A 21427-nucleotide genomic window follows, 5' to 3' on the forward strand; every position below is an offset into this window, starting at 1 on the left:
TAGTGTGACAAATTTCACTCAAAAATTACTTATCAACACCAGCATATTCATCCAATGATCCAATGATAAGTCTTGTCACTCGACCTTCCATTCACCAATTTCCTCTCTATATAAATCACCAGACTATATTGCCTTACTACTCACCCAAGTCCCCAAACTAATCAAGTGATATTACCGATCCATTTCGTACTCATTTTTTTATCCGAGCATCAAAGTCATTATTTATGGCTAGCTATGCATTGATTAAGCTTGCCGTGTTTGTGGCCTTGTGCATGGTGGTGAGTGTACCCATAGCCTATGCCATAACATGTGACCAAGTGTCCCGCAACCTCGTTCCATGCCTAGACTACTTGAGGAATTGCGGAGCTGTCCCTGAACCTTGTTGCAGAGGAATTAGCAACCTCAATGACTTGGGAAGAACCACTGCTGAGCGCCGGACCATTTGCAATTGTCTGAAACAGAATGCCTCTACCAACCTCAATGACTTGGGAGATTAATTTTTCGGCCCCAAATAATATGAGAATGAAAACAAAGTGTGATTCCTCATCGTCCCTAATACTTCGATTTTCATCCACATGGTGATGAATATTGTAATACTTATATGGAATTTATAATAAAAGAAATGTTCTTCTCTTTTCTTTTTTACTTGACTCTCCCTTCCTTTTGTAAGAGTTGAATAAAAAACGAAACAAAAAATAGCAAAAGTAGCTCATCTGAGCAACAAATTTTGGACTTCTATCAAATTGAATTCAATAGTTAATGGTGGATTGCTATCGCCTATCTCAATAGGAAAGTTCTTCCTATCGATAATTATAATTAGGCGTTCAGGCGACAAAATAACATCAACAATTAACAAATGAGTTCAGACAAAACGGAAAAAATAATTTGTCAATTGGTGAAGAGAGATTAAAGTTAAACTGCTTTATCCCATTTTCTTTCATGATCATTACACACACAGACCAATTGGACCAACTCACACTGTCGATGACAGCCCAAACCGACCCAATGCCTTGCCATATTGGGCTATGTCAATAACGGTTCGGCTAAGCCTCGGCCCTTCAAGAAAATTCGAGATCACTTACAACCTTTGGTTGCTGTTGGTCATGGATTGAAACGTTAGGCCACGTTTTTGTTTACCAATCCAAATTGTAGACCTCTTTATTATGAAAGTGATCGAACGTTTGGACAGTTACAACGAATATGGCAAACTCTGGTGCACCAACGAAGGTAGCAGTTCTTGTGTTGCTCATGCGCATGTTGGTGGGTGCCCCCTCAGCCCAGGCCATAACGTGTAGCGATGTGACTGCAGCCATGTTGCCATGCATAAGCCACCTGACTGCTAGAGGACCAGGCCAGGGACAGAGCTTTAGTTTGGCAAACCTGGGCTATAGCCTAGGTGGCTTCTTTTTTCCAGCTAAAAAAATAAAATCATAGCTCACCCAGAGAGACGGACCTTTAGTTTGGCAAACCTAGGCTATAGACAAGGTGGCTTCTTTTTTCCAACTGACTCCCTCCCATCCTACACATATTTTTGGGGTCATGTGTAATTTTTTTTGTTCACAACTGCACGTTTGTTGTAAAAGGTTAACAACTGTGGGGAAATTTATTTTTACCTTATCTAATTTATGTTGCACGACTATGAATTTAAAGACAAGAATTAGTATGATGAATAACTCAATTATATAATATGAAATAAAAATATTTTACTTACATCGTATTAGCATTATTTTTAGAGGTTTTTTGTGTGTATAAATTATCATGTTAGAATGAATCTATTTATAATATAATATTATTTTTAATGTAACAATTAATAATAATAATAGATGTAATAAATAGGCATCAATAATTCATTTATTACATTAAAGTGGTCACTCTACCTTCCATTCACCTAATTTCTTCTCTATATAAACACAAGAGCATGGTGCCATACCACTCACTACTCTCAAGTTCCTCAAATCAAGTGCTTATACAAATCCATTTCAAACTCCTTTTTTCTTGGATCATCGTAGTCGAGAGAGATGGCTTACTCTGCCATGACTAAGCTTGCTTTGGTGGTGGCCTTGTGCATGGTTGTGAGCGTGCCCATTGCTCAAGCCATAACATGTGGCCAAGTGTCCAGCAACCTTGCACCATGCATACCCTACGTGAAAGGCCGTGGAGCTGTGCCTCCAGCTTGCTGCAAAGGCATTAGGACCGTCAGCGGCTTGGCAAAGACCACCGCTGACCGGCAGGCCGCTTGCAACTGCCTGAAACAGCTTTCCGGCAGCATCTCCGGAGTCAACCCTAACAATGCCGCAGCACTTCCCGGCAAGTGTGGAGTTAATGTTCCTTACAAGATTAACACCTTCATCAACTGCGCCGCGTACGTATTAAAAATAAAAAGAACTCCAAGTTTTAGTTTTTGTAGGTTTGATCAAAATTCAATGGTTCATATTAACGAAATTTTGGTCTAACTTGTTGACAATTGACTGACTTTTGGGTGTGTTTTGTTGTGGTGTTGCAGCGTGAAGTGAGCTTGATATCAATGAAATGAGACAAGTATTTTCGGCCGCAGATAATATTAGAGAGTGAGAATAAAAATGTGGCTATGTGATCCACTTAGGGATTCCTCATGGCGGAATCGATAAGTTAATCTATGTAATCTTTATCTTTGTATAACTAATAATATTTATGTTTAAGTAATGATGTTTTTTGCTCTTCTTTTTTCCTATAATTATTCAGATCCCTCTTCCTCAATCCTAATAATCTAAGAAAATATTTATATAAAAAAAAAAACAAAAACAAAGCTAGCTTGCTTAAGTCCATTTGAGATACAAATTAAGACGTGTATATTTGTAAGGGTTCAGTACAAGAATGCCTGCCTCACGTGGGTTTGGACCCACACGGAATGGTGCTCATTGAATAATAATTCAATTCTCTGTTAAATTATGGTTTTTCGCAAGATTTTTCACTGAGAAAATCCAAAAAATGAATTATTGGTATATTGTGTTATTTTTTCTTATTGAGATAGACGATAGTATATTAAACTCACACATGCTACATGGATGCTCGAACTCATGACGTTACTTAATAAAGTAAATGCTCCGTTTCTTAATAAAATAAATACTTCAAACCACTACACTAGTGGTTCTTTGCATATATTGTGTTCTAAAAAAATGGGGAACTAGGGCTTATGGTGGTAAATATCTGAATCTTATAGACCAACCGGGCCAATGAAGCTAGATGGTAGGCTGTATATTGGTCATGTGCATGATGGTCGGTGCACCTTAATTGCGCAGATTATTTAGGCTATAGTTAAGTTTGATCAATCTGTGCCTAACAGCATTTAAGGGACTCAACTGTAACACCGACTCCCTCTCCCCAACTCATACGCACATGTTTTGGCTCATGTAAACTTTCTGTTCCCACCTGAATTCACATGTGTTTAAGAGATGGTTACATTTTCTTTTACCATGTTACCAAGATAATTATATTCACCATCATATAATAATAATTAATGTAATACGTATACATTAATGCACATGCTAGCCATAGATAACGAGTTTATAAATATAATATCAATAGATAAAACATAACGAGTGAAGTGTAACACTATATGATAGTGTGACAAATTTCACTTAGAAATTACTCATCAGCACCAACATATTCATCCAATAATCCAATGATAAGTCTTGTCACTCGACCTTCCATTCACCCAATTTCCTCTCTATATAAATCACGGGACTATGTTACCTTGCTACTCACCCAAAGTCCCCAAACTAATCAAGTGATATTACTGATCCATTTCATACACTTTTTTTTCTCCGAGCATCAAAGTCATTATTTATGGCTAGCTATGCATTGATTAAGCTTGCTGTGTTTGTGGCCTTGTGCATGGTGGTGAGTGTACCCATAGCCTATGCCATAACATGTGACCAAGTGTCCCGCAACCTCGTTCCATGCCTAGACTACTTGAGGAATTGCGGAGCTGTCCCTAAACCTTGTTGCAGAGGAATTAGCAACCTCAATGACTTGGGAAGAACCACCGCTGAGCGCCGGACCATTTGCAATTGTCTGAAACATAATGCTTCTAGCTTGACCGGAGTTAATCCAACCATGGCAGAAGAGCTTCCCGCCAAGTGTGGAGTCAATGTTCCTTACAAGATTAGACCCAACCCCAACTGCACTAAGTACGTATCAAAAACCCCACAGTACTCAACTAGGGTTGCATCAAAATTTAATCTAATTTGACTGCCAACCATTGCGTTTTGATGTAACGGTTTCATGTCATCGAAACTCCAAATTAACTTGGTTTTTAACTAATACATGTTTCTCATGAAGAAAAAAATGATAGTATTTTATTGATTTTGCTATGTTTTGTTGTTGTGTTGCAGCGTGGAGTGAGCTCGATGGGAGATTAATTTTTCGGCCCCAAATAATATGAGAATGAAAACAAAGTGCGATTCCTCATCGTCCCTAGTACTTGTAGAAAAATATATTTGGCTTGAATGAATATTTTATTAATAACATAGATACACGAGTTTTCCTTGTACAATAAGGAATCCTACAATCTAGGAATTCCATCTAAGGGAAGGATTGGATATATGAATCAATTACAAATTCTTTCCTATCTAAAATACATTTACTTTCTAACACTCCCCCTCAAGTTGGAGAGTGAATGTCCAGAACGCCCAACTTGCGTAACATAGCTGAAAACTTCTCCTTGCCCAAAGGTTTTGTAAATGTATCAGCTAGTTGTTGCGAAGAATTCACATGCCATGTAGAAACAGTGCCATCAAGTATTTTGTCACGAATAAAATGACAATCCATCTCAGTATGTCGTGTTCTCTCATGGAAGACTGGATTTGCTGCTATATGTAATGCCACCTGATTATCACAATACATACGAGATGCTTCTGAAGATGACAAGTGCAAATCTTGCAACAAAAAACGTAACCAAGTAACCTCACAACAGGTGCTTGCCATGGCCCTATATTCGGCTTCTACAGAGGACAATGAAACCATCCTTTGTCTCTTTGCTCGCCAGGAAATCAATGAATTACCCAAGAATACACAATATCCAGTAGTTGAACGGCGGGTTATGGGACAACCATCCCAATCCGAATAGGAATAAGCAATTAAATCTAACTTGTTATCAAACTGAAAAAGCAAACCTTGACCAAGAGTAGACTTGAGATATCGAACAACACGAAGAGCAGCATCCATGTGATGTAATTGTGGCTGGTGCATGAAACGGCTTAGGACATGTACCGAATAGGTGATGTCTAGTTGGGTAATAGTTAGATAAAGCAGTTGTCCCACCAATCGTCTGTATTTTTCGGGATCTTTGAGCAGTTCACCTTTGTCAGAAAGCTTGGCTTCCTCCATTGGAAAGTCAATTGGTCGAGCATCTAAGAACCCATAATCTTTGAGTATCTCAAGTGCATATTTTCTTTGTGAAACATAAATACCTTTCTTGGATTGGGATACTTAATACCCAAAAAATATTTCAAATCGCCAGAGTCTTTGATATGGAAACGGGTGTGTAGAAAACTTTTGAGAGAATTAATGGCATCAATATCATTTCATGTAATCAGAATATCATCAACATAAATTAATAATGCTGTAAAAGACTTGCCATCTTTGCGGGTGAAGAGAGAATAATCGGCCTTTGACTGGATAAAACTAGCAGCAAGGATGGCTTTAGTAAACTTGGCAAACCACTGTCGAGAAGCTTGTTTCAGTCCATAGAGAGATTTGTGGAGGCGACACACGGATTCTCCCCCTGTCGCCGAAGACCAGGAAGAGGAGACATATAGATTTCCTTATGTAAATCACCATGGAGAAAGGCATTATGAACATCAAGTTGATGGATAACCTAGTGTTGACTGGCGGCAACAGCCAAAAGACAACGAGCTGTGATCATCTTGGCAGTGGGAGAAAAAGTTTCATGATAATCCAGGCCCTCTGTTTGAGTAAAACCTTTGGCAATAAGGCGGGCTTTATAGCTCTCGGTAGAACCATCAGCACGATGTTTGATCTTGTACACCCACTTGCAGTCAATGGGAAATTTGCCATGAGGCAAAGGAGTAAGGGTCCAAGTGTGATTGTCAACAAGAGCAGCAAGTTCGGAGTTTATTGCCTCACGCCATCGAGGATCGCTGTTGGCCTCTGCAAAAGAGGAAGGTTCTACACTTCAATTGATGGAGTTAACAAAAGAAAGATGTTTGTGCGAGTATCGATGGTAAGAAATGTTAATGTATGGTTTTTACTATTTTCTTTTGGCTTCCCTTGACAACTTTGTAATAGGATGTGTTTTGTTATTTATCAAGCTCAAGTTTAGATTAAGGAAAACCTTTCTTGGTGCTCTTCTCTAACTTCTGCTCTATGGAGGTTTAAGCCAGTTGACAAAGGTATTGTGCATTGCATATCATTTCATAAAACAGTCTTCATAAAAATGATGACTAGTCATCCTTGCTCTGTAGGATTTCCAGCTAGATAACAAACTGTTTTGTCATATTCCTCTTTCTCTCTCTCTGCTGCCATCTGTGTTTTCTGACCTAAGGAATTTTTTGGCTGTAAAGGCTACGTTTTTGGTCATTTGGCTGCTGTCTCTTTCGTGTGGAAGTTTTGGAAAGATTGCCTTGCTTTCTTTCTCTTCTTCTTCCTCAAGAGAGAACCATATATTTCATCTATGAGTTTTTCCAATTGATTTCTTTTTGAAAAACTGCTTTTGAAACCCGAATCTGCATCTAGCTATTTAAATCATCTCTCATTTATATCTAGGTCAGATTCAAGACTGATTTCTTCAAGAGTATGGTTTCTTGAAGAAATTGGTCATTCTCCTTTGAATCCAAATATTGGTTTCATGTCTGTGTTGGAGCTTGCAAGCTAGTGCCATGGGATGAACGAGCTGGAGAAGGAGCTGCCATTGCCATGAAGAACTGAGCTTCAAGTTTTGCTAAGTTGGAGAAGAAGATTGCACAAATGAGGTATTGCTCATATTCCTAAATAGACCTAGGTGCATCTTGAGCTTGCTTGTGTTTCCTTTGTAAGAATCTTTTTCTACTTAGTGGAGTGCCTGGTCGGTTGATGACTCCCAGTTTTTCCCAATGGTGGGTTTCTGGGTGAACAAAATCTGTTTTGTATATCTGTAATTTTTCTGGGTTTGTGTTCTTGGTGGTTGACTAGTCATCTTTATCTGCTGTTTGATGTTTGCATGATTATGATGATTTCACACTTTCACCATAGTTGTTGCTAGCACAGGGGATGCCTAGATTAACGGGTCCTTCTGAGTGCCTAGATTGTCACTAGTAATCTTCTAGGGTTGCAGGTACATTGTGGCATGATATGTGTGTTCTCTTGATTGTGATTGTTCATGACTAGCAGTTGACTAGTCATATGTGTATTTGGTCAAGGTTTAAAGTGTGTGAAGATTGCTGTGTTGTTTTGTCTTGTTTGTGTGATTAAATTTACCCTTTGTCACCTAAGTACCAATTTCAATTGGTATCAGAGCGTCAGCTCTTAACACAAATAGAGAGATCCTAGGATTTGTTTTGGTGTTTAGGTGTGCTCACTATGGAAAGGGATCGAGTTGCTGGATCTTACAACTCCCCTCCCTATTTTGACGGCAATAACTACGCTACATGGAGAGAAAAATTTGAGATATTTCTTGATGCTCTTGATGAGTATGCAAGTGGGTATCTCATAAAAGAGTGGGTTGCTCCGGTTAAGACTGTTGAGGGTGAGGTTGTGCCCAAGCCTAGGTCAGAATGGACTGAAGCTGAGGTGTTTGGTGCATATTTGAACAAGAAGGCCAGAAATGCCTTAGTTACAGCTTTGTCTAGCACACAATTTGCACATATACAACACATCCCTAATGCTAAACAAGCTTGGGATAAACTAAGGGTGGTTCATGCCCTAAAACTTCAGATGGTGCTTGCACAATTTGAAGAACTTAGGATGTCTGAAACTGAGTCTATTTCTGAGTTCTATAGGAGAGTTGAGATAATCACAAATGAAGCCATGAGTCTAGGTCAACCTATTGAAGAGCTTCTTGTTGTTCAGAAAATTCTTCGTGTTCTACTATCTAGGTTTAGAGCAAAGAAAATCGCAATCATGGAGATCTAAAATTTAAATGAAATTAAGCTTGGTAAGCTTGTAGGAAAACTGAAAACCTATGAGATGGAATTGAATATGGAAGAAAATGACTCCAAAAAATCAAAAAATGTTGCACTTCAAGGAGTGCATGTTTCCTCTCTGAAAGGTGGTGAAAAATCCTCAGGTTTTGAGGATGAGATGGCTTTGTTTGTCAAAAAATTTAGGAGAATTCTTAAGGATAGGGAAAGTTTGCTAAAGAGGGCAGCTCTAGTAGTGAGAAACTGTTTAGACCATCAACTGATCGATCTAATGAGAGGAATAAGGATGTCAAACCTTTCACGAAATATTTTAGAAAATCTGTCAAGTGCTTCACATGTGGAGGCATTGGACACTATGCTGCCGACTGTGCAAACAATCAGAAAAAATACTCCAAAGGAAAGGACAAGGCCTTGAAAGTGAGCTGGAGTGAGAGTGAAAGTGAAGGGTCTCAAGAGGATTCATCTTCCTCTGATGATGATGACCAACATATTGCCTTTGTTGCCTCTGTGCAGCCCATGTCTGATGAATCTGATTCTGAGTCAGATGACCTGTCACACGAGTCATTAGGAAGAAAATATGATTGTTTGTTTAAAGAGACCTTGTTCTTGAAAGAAGAGAGCCTCAAACTTGAGGTCAATAACCAAGATCTTCAACATGAAATTCTCATCCTAAAAGAAACCAAAAAGGAATTGAGTGACAAATTTGAGTCTCCAGAAAAAAAAAGTGATGCTCTTGTGTCAATTAGGAGTAACCTTGAGAATCAAGTTAATGTGCTCAAGGAACTAACATTGGTTTCTAGAACTCAAACAAATAGCTCCTAGGTGAATTGAATGAAGCAAATAGGAAGATTATATCTATGACCATTGGTGCTTCAAAAATTGACAAAATGTTGAATATGGGAAAAGTTCATGGGGACAAAGGTGGTCTTGGATTTAATAACTTTGGTTCTAGTTCGTCTAGTTTTACCACTAAGTTTGTCAAATCAGAAACTCCAGTCACTATACCTCTTGATGTTCAGCAGGTTGTCAAGAAACCTAAGTTTGTTCCAACTTGTCACAGGTGTGGGTTGACTGGTCATATTCGACCAGTCTGTCATATGTTTAGCAAAGATAAGACCAGAAAATTGTCTTCAAAATCTAAAAGAAATCCCAGATCTTTGCAAGATCAAGTTGATCATTTGCTGAATGAAGTTACTAAGATAGCCAAACTTGTCTCCCTCAAAATGAGTTCTCCTATTGTGCCTAAGTCTACTTGGATTGCAAGAGGTCATACCAAATCTCTTGTTGTGCTAAATGCTTTTGCTGCTTCAAACACCAACTCTTGGTATTTTGATAGTGGCTGTTCCAAACATATGTCTGGGGATAAAAATGTTTTCTCATCTCTCACCCCCTTTGATGGAGGCACTGTGACTTTTGGTGGAGCTCATAGGTCTCAAGTTGTTGGAAAAGGTACTGTTTGTATCCCTGGTCTGCCCGAGCTTAAGAATGTTAGATTTGTTGAGGGTCTCACATCCAATCTCATTAGTGTGAGTCAGCTGTGTGATGATGGAATAGTATAGGTTAGATTCTCCAAGCATGGCTGCAAAATCATTGGAAAAGGTGGCAATGAGATTGTGAGCGTGCCAAGGTCTAGGGACAATTGCTACTACATTGATGGTGTCAATGATGCAAAAGAAGTAGTTTGCAACAAGGTTGTAAATGAAACAAGTGTTTTGTGGCATCAAAGGCTTGGACATGTGAATTTTAGAGACTTGCATAAATTGTCCAAGAGAGAGTTAGTAAGTGGTCTACCAAAGCTTGAAAAATCTGATCTGCATGTTTATGAAGGATGTCAATTAGGCAAACAAGTTAGAGTGTCACACAAAAAGGTCAAACACATTCAAACAAATGTTAGTCTAAAACTTGTTCACATGGATCTTGTTGGTCCTATCCAAACCATGTCCCTTGGTGGAAAGAAATATATTCTTGCCATGGTTGATGATTTCTCTAGGTTCACTTGGGTCTCATTCTTACGTGAGAAATCTGAAACTTTCCAAAGGTTTAAGTCTGTTTGTCACCTTTTGCAAAAAGAGAAGATGACTAGTCATCTACCTCTTGTTAGAATTAGAACAGATCATGGCTCTGAATTTGAGAATTCTCAGTTTCTGAAATTTTGTGAAGAAATGGGAATTAAACATGAGTTCTCTGCACCTATTACACCTCAGCAAAATGGTGTTGTGGAGAGAAAGAATAGAGTGCTTGTAGAGATGGCAAGGGTGATGCTAAATAGCCAAAATCTTGCTAAACACTTTTGGGCTGAAGCTGTCAATACAGCTTGTTACATCTCAAACAGGGTATTTGTGAGGTCTGGTGCCAAACAAACTCTCTATGAGATTTGGAAAGGAAAGAAGCCTAATGTGTCATATTTTAGGGTCTTTGGTAGCACTCGCTATATTTTGAGAGATATGGAGCATCTTGCTAAGTTTGATTCTAAGTGTGATAAGGGAATATTTCTAGGGTATTCCACCTCAAGCCGAGCCTATAGAGTGTACAACTGTAGGTCCAGAACCATCATTGAATCCATAAATGTCACTATTGATGATTTTGCTACCTCTACAGAGATGGCATTGGATGATGATGGTCTTTTTCCTCCTCCTCCTCTTGAGCAAGAATCTCCAGTTTGGATCTTGTAGTTGACCTCACAACTTTTGGAAATTCTGTCCCTTGACTCACAACCCCTTTAACTTCTAGTTCCATCTCATATGTCCAGGCTGCCAGCTCTCATACTGATCATAGTCCTCTCACTCAAACTAAGAGTGTCATTATTGGCCCTCTTAATCAGGGAGTGAGAACTAGGAAACAACTTGCTCAAGAAATTAGCCATGTGTGTTATGTCTCCAAGGAAGAGCCTAGAAATGTGAAAGAAGCCTTACACCATGGTGAATGGTTTCTTGCAATGCAGGAAAAATTAAATTAATTTGTGAGAAATGACGTTTGGTACCTTGTTCCTAGACCAGTCAACACAAATGTCATAGGCACTAAGTGGATTTTCAAAAATAAAACTGATGAGCAAGGTAATGTGGTGAGAAATAAGGCTAGATTGGTTGCTCAAGGATACACTCAAATGGAAAGCATTGACTTTGATGAAACTTTTGCCCCTGTTGCAAGATTAGAATCAATTAGATTGCTTCTTGCCATTGCTTGTCATTTGAAATTCAAACTTTATCAAATGGATGTCAAAACTGCCTTCTTGAATGTTGTCCTAAATGAAGAGGCCTATGTTGAGCAACCAAAGGGTTTTGAAGATCCACATCATCCAAATGATGTGTTTCGGTTAAAAAAGGCTCTCTATGGTTTGAAACAAGCTCCTAGAGCATGGTATGAGAGGTTATCCTCTCATCTTCTAGGAAATGGGTATGTTAGAGGGCCCGTTGATAAAACTTTGTTTGTGAAAAGGTTTAAAAAGGATGTCTTGATTGCTCAAGTGTATGTTGATGATATTGTGGTTGGTTCTACGTCTGATTTGCATGTTTAAGATTTTATTCATGCCATGACTAGTGAATTTGAAATGAGTCTTGTAGGTGAGCTTAACTATTTCTTAGGTCTTCAAATCAGACAAAGCCATGATGGGATCTTTGTATCTCAATCTAAATATGCAAAAAATCTTGTGACAAAATTTGGTTTGGAAGGAGCAAAATCTGCTAGAACTCCAATGAGCACTAGTGCTAAGATTCATAGAGACTTGCATGACAAAAGTGTGGATCAAACTCTCTATAGAAGCATGGTAGGAAGTCTTCTCTACTTGATTGCTAGTATACCTGACATTTCTTTTAGTGTTGGTGTGTGCGCTAGGTTTCAAAGTGACCCCAAAAGAGTCTCACTTGTTTGCTGTTAAGAGAGTCATAAAATATGTGAATGAGACTATTGAGTTTGGGTTGTGGTATACCTATGACACTTGTGTCAATCTTGTTGGGTATAGTGATGCCGATTGGGTAGGCTGTAATAATGATAGGAAAAACACTTCCGGGGGGGTCTTCTATGTAGGCAACAACCTTGTTGCTTGGCATAGCAAAAAACAGAATTCTGTCTCCTTATCCACTGCTGAAGCAGAGTATGTTGCAGTTGGGAGTTGTTATACTCAACTCCTTTGGATGAGACAAATGTTGGAAGACTATGGTCTTGCTCAATCATGCTTTCTAATCTATTGTGACAACATGAGTGCCATAGATATTTCAAAAAATCTTGTTCAACACTCTAGGACTAAGCATATAGACATTAGGCACCATTTTATTAGAGATCTTGTGGAAGACAAAATTTTATCTTTGAAATTTTTCCCTCTGAAAAACAGCTAGCAGATATACTCACCAAGGCCTTGGACTTTCAGAAACATGTTACACTTCTGCAGTCCATTGGCCTTTGCTCAATTGATTGATTAGCAGGTATGTTCCTTGTCTTCAGCACATTCCAAAACAGTTGACTAGTCATCTTGCTTGTAGTTGCCTAGTCAAGTCCAAATTTTTTTGTTATGTTTTGATGTTGATATGTCACTGTTCATATCTCTCATTTCTGATTGTGTGAATGATTGAATGTTTTTGTGCTTTGTCTGACTTGTGCATAATCCCTTTTCTTGTTTAAGATGCTATTAGATGAGACTTAAATTGTGATATCTTGTCCTCTTGGTGAGCCACGTATCTCTGCTTCCTTTTGGACTGTTCTTGTTATTATCTCTTAGCTAGTCTCACTCTCTTAGCCAATCTATTTAAAATTTAAACAAAAAAAAAGGGAAGTGTGACTAATGTAGTCACGGCTCTAGGAAGGTATAAGGTGTTTTGATTGAAGAATCTAGAGCAAAGAGCCGTAAAATTGGACCATTCAAAGCACTTATGTTCAGGATGTGCAAGTAACACAAAATAAATCATCAAATATTTTGTCAATAAAGAGTGATGATATTTTGCTGTGAGCCCATACTATGATCATGTCTTAAGAATGCATTGTATATGTGTTTCTCCAAGAGAGATAAGATATCATCTCTTGTGTCCCTTGGCTCTAAACCTCATTCTTTCCTAAATATGCCTTGTTTCTGAGCATGAATTGCATCTCATTGCCTATCTCTTAGAGTTGATTGTCTATGTACACTGCATATGGTTTTAAATTTTTCTTCTTTTTCATTCCTTTTCCTTCATGTGTTGAAGACTTGGTCTAGGCTATTGTGCTAATGCAACTTTGATCACTTGATATATGTGCTAGTTCATGCTTATGTTCTTAGAAACCAAAAACCATGTCTTTCACAGGGTCGATATTATTTGGTGTTTGTCATGATGTTGTTTTAGTTGACTAGTCATCTATGCTTATGGTTGACTAGTCATCTGGGTGTTTTGCATTTGATGCTCATTCTGATTTGCCTTAGTTGACTAGTCATCATATTTGTGGATGACTAGTCATCCGGTTCTGCCTGCGCCAATTTTGCCTGAGTTGACTAGTCATCTTTCTTGTGGTTGACTTGTCATCCGCTTTGTCTCCTGACCGATGCGTCCTTTTCACTTTTCATTTTGGCAGTTATTATTATTATTTTTCTTTTTTTGGTTTTGAGCGGTTCTTTTTTTTGGGTCGTGTCGTTTGCGCTTTCTTCTTTTTCTTTTTTAGGTCTGCTTTTTCCCTTTTCTTTGTCAGATCGTTTGTCTCTTCCTCTCTCTGTTCTTGTCAGCCTCGAGTTCACCACCAATTCCTCATTCTCTTCCATTTCGCTTGCTTCTTTCAGACTTTTCTCTCCCTCTCACTGCTGTTCTGGTCTCTTTGCCCCTTCTTCCATTTGTTTTTTCTTTCTGCTGCTAGCCATGTCTTCCTTAAAGCCTCTCCTCACTTACCACCGTCGCTCGAAATCAAAATTCACTGACAGAGTGGATTTCATTCCATGTTTCTTTCAGACTTTTCTCTCTCTCTCACTCTGTTATGGTCTCTTCGCCCCTTCTTCCATTTGTTTTTTCTTTCTGCTGCTAGCCATGTCTTCCACAAAGCCTCTCCTCACTTACCACCGTCGCTCGAAATCAAAATCCATTGACAGAGTGGATTTCATTCCATCCATTCCTAGGGCTCCTAGAACTTGTCCCTCTTCCTCTGTTCATGTTGGAGATTCCTTTCCATTTGTGTCTTCTGAGGCTGCCTCCTTCTTTGATGAAGTTGTCTCCAAAAGGAAATTTGTTCCTGAGAGAACCTACCAGTTTGATGTTGTTCCCTTAGCGGCTCAGGAGTTTGCAAATCAAATATTGGAGCACTACCATCTTCATGCCCTAAACTCTCTCTCTGGTAAGTTTAATGCCTCTGTAAATCAAGAGTTTTACTCTAACTTTCCTGCTGACCCTAAGGAGTCAAAGTTTCAGATTATTGTTGGGTCAGTCCCTATTACTCTGAGACCATCTGTTATCAATCGGGTCTTAGGTTTTCGATCGTGCCCTGGTTTTGATTATGCGATATTTGCTCTTGCTTCTGCTGATTACTCTATTGATCTTTTTAAATCTATGGCCTACACTGATCAATCCATGCCTTTGACTTCTAGGGTTGCAGGTACATTGTGGCATGATATGTGTGTTCTCTTGATTGTGATTGTTCATGACTAGCAGTTGACTAATCATATGTGTATTTGGTCAAGGTTTAAAGTGTGTGAAGATTGTTGTGTTGTTTTGTCTTGTTTGTGTGACTAAATTTACCCTTCGTCACCTAAGTACCAATTTCAAGAAATAAAATTACAAAGGGGAAAACGAGTACCTGGTGGAGGACCGGTCAGCGAAGACGAGGAATGATGTGGGGGCAGAATCACCTGCGAGCAAATGAAGTCCTTGAGGCGTGTGAAGGGTTGCTTGGGACGGGAGGAGATACTGGGTAGGCCGAGCCGTGTCACGGCTGGGTAAGGGGTACATCGCCAGAAGTGGTGCTTGGATCGCGGAAGGAGTGGGGTCCGTGGGAAGAGGGATATCAAGAGCGGGTTGATCGAGGAGGTCCGCACAGGCGGGGACCGTGGCGACGGAGAAGAAGGAAAAGGGTCGTAGTTCAAAGGGAATGGGTCCGCCAGTGAAAGGCAATAAGGGAGGGAAGGTCCGTGGTATGTGGTGGTGTGGGTGTGTCGGGGCTAGAGAATGGGAATTTATCTTCCAGGAAGAAAACGTCGCGACTAGTGAAAATTTTATAAGTTTCAAGGTGATAGAGTTTGTAAGCTTTCTGGCCAATGGGATAGCCAATAAAAACGGATTTGTGGGCTCGAGGAGCGAATTTGGAGCTTGGGTGAACAGAGGTGGCATAGGCAAGGCAACCAAAAACTTTCATATGGTGGTAAGAGGGTGCTTTGTGGTAGAGAATGTCAAAAGGGGTTTTGTTGTTAAGGAGAGATGTAGGGAAGCGATTGATACGGCAGTAAGAACACATTCCCCCCAAAATTTTATGGGCAAATTAGATTGAAAACGAAGGGCTCGTGCAGTTTCAAGGAGATGGCGGTGTTTGCGTTCGACAACTCCATTTTGTTGGGGTGTGTAAACACAAGAGTGTTGATAAATTATCCCATGGTCAGAAAAGAAGTTGCACATGGAGAAAAATTCTCCCCCATTGTCAACACGGATTTGTTGAACTTCGAGATGAAATTGTGTGTCAACATAGGCAAAAAAAGTTTTGAGAAGGTCTTGTGTTTCATGTTTAGGTTTCATAAGAAAAACCCAAGTAAAACGAGAAAAATCACCAACTATGGATAAAAAAATAATAAGCCCTAGTAAGAAAGGGATGTTTATTAGGACCCCAAATGTCACAATGTAAAAGAGAGAAAGGTCTAGAAGTTGAAATAGAACTAAGTCCAAAAGGTTGGCGAGTTTGTTTCGCCAACGGACAAATATCACAAACATGACACGAATCAAAGGAGCAATTTAAAGAGGTACTAGCTAAGAATTGCAAACGGGCTGGGGAAAGGTGTCCTAGCCGGGGTGCCAAAGGTCAATAGAGGTAGTGATAAGGTGACAGGAAGATGGACGATCATTGGAGGTAGTGGAGGCGAGCGCCACTAGGTAGTAAAGATCTCCTCGTCGCTTACCCACACCAATCGTCGTCTTAGAAACCAAGTCCTGCAAAATAACCCAAGAAGGAAAAGAAGTTACGAAACAGCGTAACCCATCTGTAATTTTTCCAACGGATAAAAGATTAATGTTGAAACTAGGCACACATAAAACATCTTTCAATTGTGTATGAGAATTTAATGAAATTGTTCCTGTCAAAGTGATTGGAGCCTTGTCTCTACTAGGCAAGGAAACGGGAGGTGAAGGAGTGGTGGGAGTGTTGTTCGTCAATAAATGAGAAGAACATGTGATGTGATCTGTCGCGCCGCTGTCAATGATCCATGGACCATGAGAAGAAGCAATGGGTGACAAACCTTGAGAAAAAGAACTGGCAGAAGCAGCATGTGCTTGTTGGTTGGAAGGAGAGGAATTGGATGTCTCGGCCATCACAGACATGATTTGTTGATATTGGCTGTCGGATAAGTGGGGCATCGCAGACTGAATATCTTGGAGAGTTGGGGCATGGGCGGTGACTTGGTGGGCAGCAAAGGAGGCATGGGAACAGTGGTTGCTGCTGCCGGTGCTTTTGGTGTTGTGCCGACTGCTACTGCGATTGTTATTGTGGTTGCGGCGTGGAATGGGCTTCTAGCCATAGCGGGGGTGACTGGGTGGGTGGGTACCCATGAAGTTGGTAACAGGTATCTCGGGTATGGTGATCATAGTTGCAATAGGTGCAGTGGAGTGGAAGTCGATCTCCTCATGGAAGGGAGCGAGAATCATGACGAACGGCCATGGCTGCAGTCTGAGAATCTGGAGTACGTGTGGAGCCAAGTTCTCGCTGTTTCTCTTCCTGTGAGATGAAGGAATATGCTTGTCGAGCCGACAAGAGAGGTTTCATCAACAAAATCTGGCCACGGATGGCACTGTATGATTCAGGTTATCCCATGAGAAACTGTATTGGTTTCGTTCTGTGCACCACATGTGCAAGATGTGGCCTCACTAAAGGATGCCAACTCATCCCAAAACCCCTTTAATTTGGTGTAATATGCAGCAATAGAAAGCTGTCCTTGAGTGAGAAAAGCAATCTCATGGTTGATTTGAAAGAGACGAGGGACATTGTTTTGAGGAAAACGCTCGCGAAGGTCATCCCAAATTTCGTGAGCTGTGGATAAGTAAATGACGTTGTCAGCCACATCTGGTTCCAGAGAAGTCAAAAGCCACGACACCACCATGTCGTTGCATCGCTGCCATGCCGCAGAATCGAGAGGTTGCTTATCTGCCTTTGGTTTCTTTATGGATCCATCTATGAACCCAATTTTATTTTTAGATCTTCATCGAGCGAGACTAGGTGTTGTAGTTATCGCCATTGAGTTTCTTTGAAACAAGAACCAACCCGGGATGGTCTGAGTGGTTGAGAAAAAAGAGGGTCAGCAGTTTCATTGCCGCCCTTTGAGGAGGAGCTGCCGTCACCTATGTGTGAGAGACGAGAGAAGGAAAAAAAAAGCTAGGTTTTTGAAACCTGCTTCGATACCATGTAGAAAAATATATTTGACTTGAATGAATATTTCATTAATAACATAGAGATATATACACGAGTTTTCCTTATACAATAAGGAATCCTACAATCTAGGAATTCCATCTAAGGGAAGGATTGGATATATGAATCAATGACAAATTTGTTCCTATCTAAAATACATTTACTTTCTAACAGTACTTCGATTTTCATCCACATGGTGATGAATATTGTAATACTTATATGGAATTTATAATAAAAGAAATGTTCTTCTCTTTTCTTTTTTACTTGACTCTCTCTTCCTTTTGTAAGAGTTAAATAAAAAACGAAACAAAAAATAGCAAAAGTAGCTCATCTGAGCAACAAATTTTGGACTTCTATTAAATTGAATTCAATATTTAATGGTGGATTGCTATAGCCTTTCTCAATAGGAAAGTTCTTCCTATTGATAATTATAATTAGGCCTTCAGGCGACAAAATAACATCAACAATTAACAAATGAGTTCAGACAAAACGAAAAATACTATTATTTTTAATCTAACAGTCAATAACAATAATTGATGTAATAAATAGGCATCAATAATTCATGTATTACATTAAAGTGGTCACTCTACTTTCCATTCACCTCATTTCTTCTCTATATAAACACAAGAGCATGGTGCCATACCACTCACTACTCTCAAGTTCCTCAAATCAAGTGCTTACAAATCCATTTCAAACTCCTTTTTTCTTCAATCATCATAGTCGAGAGAGATGGCTTACTCTGCCATGACTAAGCTTGCTTTGGTGGTGGCCTTGTGCATGGTTGTGAGCGTGCCCATTGCTCAAGCCATAACATGTGGTCAAGTGTCCAGCAACCTTGCACCATGCATACCCTACGTGATCGGCGGTGGAGCTGTGCCTCCAGCTTGCTGCAACGGCATCAGGAACGTCGACAACTTGGCAAATACCACCGCTGACCGGCAGGCCGCTTGCAACTGCCTGAAACAGCTTTCCGGCAGCATCCCCGGAGTCAACCCTAACAATGCCGCATCGCTTCCGGGCAAGTGTGGAGTTAATATTCCTTACAATATTAGCTCCTCTACCAACTGCGCCACGTACGTATTAAAAATAAAAAGAACTCCAAGTTTTAATTTTTGTAGGTTTGATTAAAATTCAACGGTTCACATTATCTCAAAACCTAACTTTTTAAACATGGATCGTTGAACTTTTGGTCTAGCTTATTGACAATTAAATGCGGAATATTATATAGTTGATTGACTTTTGGGTGTGTTTTGTTGTGGTGTTGCAGCGTGAAGTGAGCTTGACGCAGATAATATCAGAGAGTGAGAATAAAAATGTGGCTATGTGATCCACTAGGGATTCCTCGTGACGGAATCGTTAAGTTATTCTATGTAATCTTTATCTTTGTATAACTAATAATATTTATGTTTAAGTTATTTTGTTTTTTGCTCTTCTTTTTTCCTATAATTATTCAAATCCCTCTTCCTCAATCCTAATGATCAAAGAAAATATTTATAAAAAAACAAAAACAAAGCTAGCTTGCTTAAGTCCATTGAGATACAAATTAGGGATTTTTTAATAAATGTCACCTGAACTTATATATCAGTTTCAATTTGTTACCTTAAAAAACAAATTGGCAAACCTAGGCTATAGACAAGGTGGCTTCTTTTTTCCAGCTAAAAAAATAAAATCCTAGCTCACCCAGGGACGGACCTTTAGTTTGGTGAACCGGGGCTATCGCCCAGGTGTGGCTTCTTTTTTCCAGCCAAAAAAAAAAATCCTAGCTCACTCAATTTAAATATCCTAATCTCATTTAGTTCTCCTCTTTGCACAGCATGTAGTCAATAAAAAGAAAAAAGAAAAAAAAAAGAAGCACCACCCTACCCTTGCATGTAGAGAGAAAAAAAAACACTCTTTTTGCTGCTGCACTCATCTTCAAGACTTAATTCAAGTGAACCAAGTTCCTATATTCGTCATGTAAGCTTCTCTCAATTTCTTGATGCTTTAGTTTAAGGATTTTTTTGGAGTTTATGAAGTTTCAATTAGGATTTGCATTTGGGGCATCAGTTTCAGTTTATGAGTTATGAATTATCAAATAGGATTTGTAATTGATTTTATTGTTCTTGCTATTTTTTTGTCATCAATGAAATCACATGGTATTGTTGAGTTTTCTATCTACTTAGTACCTAAATTTAACCCACCCTATTTTAAAATCTTGAGTCCGTCCCTGACCAGGCCCTAGAGAGCCCTGCTGCAATGGGGTTAAGTCTCTTAACAAGAATGCCAATACCACCGCTGAACGCCAAAACGTTTGCATGTGTTTGAAATTCGATGCCAGTGGTATACCAGATCTTAAGCCTAACCTTGTCTCTGGCCTTCCCTCCAGCTGTGGACTTAACCTCCCGTAAAAGTTCAGCTGCAGCACGTACGTATAAATTTATATATCTCACAAAATCACATAATCAACAGACTATATTATACGTTAAGTTCACTTGTTATAGCGACAAGTTCTTATATATTTTTATTTTCTTTATTGGATTTTATTGTGTTGCAGCATCATGTGATGAATGAAGTTGAGATGGACGAGCATGCAATAATAAGAAAATATGGTGTGTGGGAATTAAATATTCCTCATGTGATAGCATCTAGTCGAGTTGAAAAGGGCCTGTACTTACAGACTAGAAGTCTCATACATGACATAAGTTGTGTGTGTAAGAAATTTCATTCCCTATAATTTAGACTATCGTTTATATTTAAAAAAAAAACATAATATATGTCATTTTTCATGAAACTATCTGTAGCATGTATTGCACCGATCAAGAGCTACATATATGACGTACGTAGTTCAACAACAAAGTTTGTCATGTAGTTACAAGCATTGAATTTAGCTGCCAACTAATATCCATATTTCAAAGCCACATGTTCGTGGCCTTTGTTCTTTACTCTCCCACTTTTTCATATATAAACCCCTTCAGACCTCTCGTCCCTACCACACAGTGATCAAACTCACAAACCTCCAGCTGCAAGTATACATTTTCACAAAGCTCCTTCAAAGTCTTAATAGTTCTTCTGAAGTTATGGCAAGCTCCGTGGCCTTCAAGCTTGTTCTGGTGGTCCTCGGGTGTATGCTGGTTGGTGCACCCTTAGCCCAAGCTGTCATACCATGCAGCAGGGTGTCACAATATGTGGGACCCTGCATAAGTTACTTGAAGAAGGGTGGGGCCGTCCCTGTACCATGCTGCAATGGGATTAGGTCCCTGATCGGCTTGGCTGGGACCACACCTGACCGCCAGGCCGTGTGTAGGTGCTTGGTCGCGACTGCTAAATCAATCACCGGGATCAGGGGTGACCTTGTTAGTGGACTCCCTAGGGCTTGTAGTGTGAGGCTTCCTTACCCCACTGGACCCAACGTTGACTGCAACCGGTAAAATAAAATTCATGTTACATTACCTCAATTTTCACATTAAAAAGATGGATTAAAATAACCTTAATTTTATTTTATTGTGTGATGCAGGATCCACTGAAGTTGAGATGGGGAGGCAGTTTTTGGCCGCCTGATAAAATCTAGTAGGTGCCAAAATAAAGTGGGTGCTGAAGAACTCTCTATCATCAGCTCCTTGAAAGTACATGATCCTTGTTTGTAAAATTCTCTCTACAAGATCTGTACTACCTTCTCTTTTATGAATAATAAGAGTGATCACTTATCCATGTTTTAAAAAAAAAAAAAAAAATTATCCTTAAATTAATATTTAAAAAATTATTATATATGCTTACGATTAATTAGA

The 21427-nt window shown here is 39.4% G+C and overlaps 4 protein-coding genes and 1 pseudogene across 4 annotated transcripts; all 5 read left to right on the forward strand.

The window, feature by feature from the left end:
- Positions 1–100: 100 nt before the first annotated feature.
- On the forward strand, positions 101–645 carry LOC148921148 (non-specific lipid-transfer protein pseudogene; annotated as a pseudogene).
- A 1280-nt stretch (positions 646–1925) lies between these two features.
- LOC103343057 (non-specific lipid-transfer protein 1-like) lies at positions 1926–2682 on the forward strand. Its single transcript, XM_008246737.2, has 2 exons — positions 1926–2362; positions 2504–2682. The coding sequence occupies exons 1-2, from the start codon at positions 2019–2021 to the stop codon at positions 2511–2513; spliced, it is 354 nt and encodes a 117-aa protein (XP_008244959.2). The 5' UTR covers positions 1926–2018; the 3' UTR covers positions 2514–2682.
- Positions 2683–3757: 1075 nt separating this feature from the next.
- Positions 3758–4616, forward strand: LOC103343049 (non-specific lipid-transfer protein-like). Its single transcript, XM_008246727.3, has 2 exons — positions 3758–4169; positions 4374–4616. Exons 1-2 carry the CDS (start codon positions 3826–3828, stop codon positions 4381–4383), a joined length of 354 nt encoding a protein of 117 aa, XP_008244949.1. The 5' UTR covers positions 3758–3825; the 3' UTR covers positions 4384–4616.
- A 13685-nt stretch (positions 4617–18301) lies between these two features.
- LOC103343043 (non-specific lipid-transfer protein 1) lies at positions 18302–19078 on the forward strand. The gene is made up of 2 exons (XM_008246715.3): positions 18302–18736; positions 18931–19078. The coding sequence occupies exons 1-2, from the start codon at positions 18393–18395 to the stop codon at positions 18938–18940; spliced, it is 354 nt and encodes a 117-aa protein (XP_008244937.1). The 5' UTR covers positions 18302–18392; the 3' UTR covers positions 18941–19078.
- Positions 19079–20623: 1545 nt separating this feature from the next.
- LOC103343032 (non-specific lipid-transfer protein 1-like) lies at positions 20624–21350 on the forward strand. The gene is made up of 2 exons (XM_008246705.3): positions 20624–21066; positions 21157–21350. The coding sequence occupies exons 1-2, from the start codon at positions 20720–20722 to the stop codon at positions 21164–21166; spliced, it is 357 nt and encodes a 118-aa protein (XP_008244927.1). The 5' UTR covers positions 20624–20719; the 3' UTR covers positions 21167–21350.
- Positions 21351–21427: the final 77 nt, after the last annotated feature.

This window comes from Prunus mume, linkage group LG1 (genome assembly GCF_029339155.1).
Source record: "Prunus mume cultivar Tortuosa linkage group LG1, ASM2933915v1, whole genome shotgun sequence".
NCBI lineage: Eukaryota > Viridiplantae > Streptophyta > Magnoliopsida > Rosales > Rosaceae > Prunus > Prunus mume.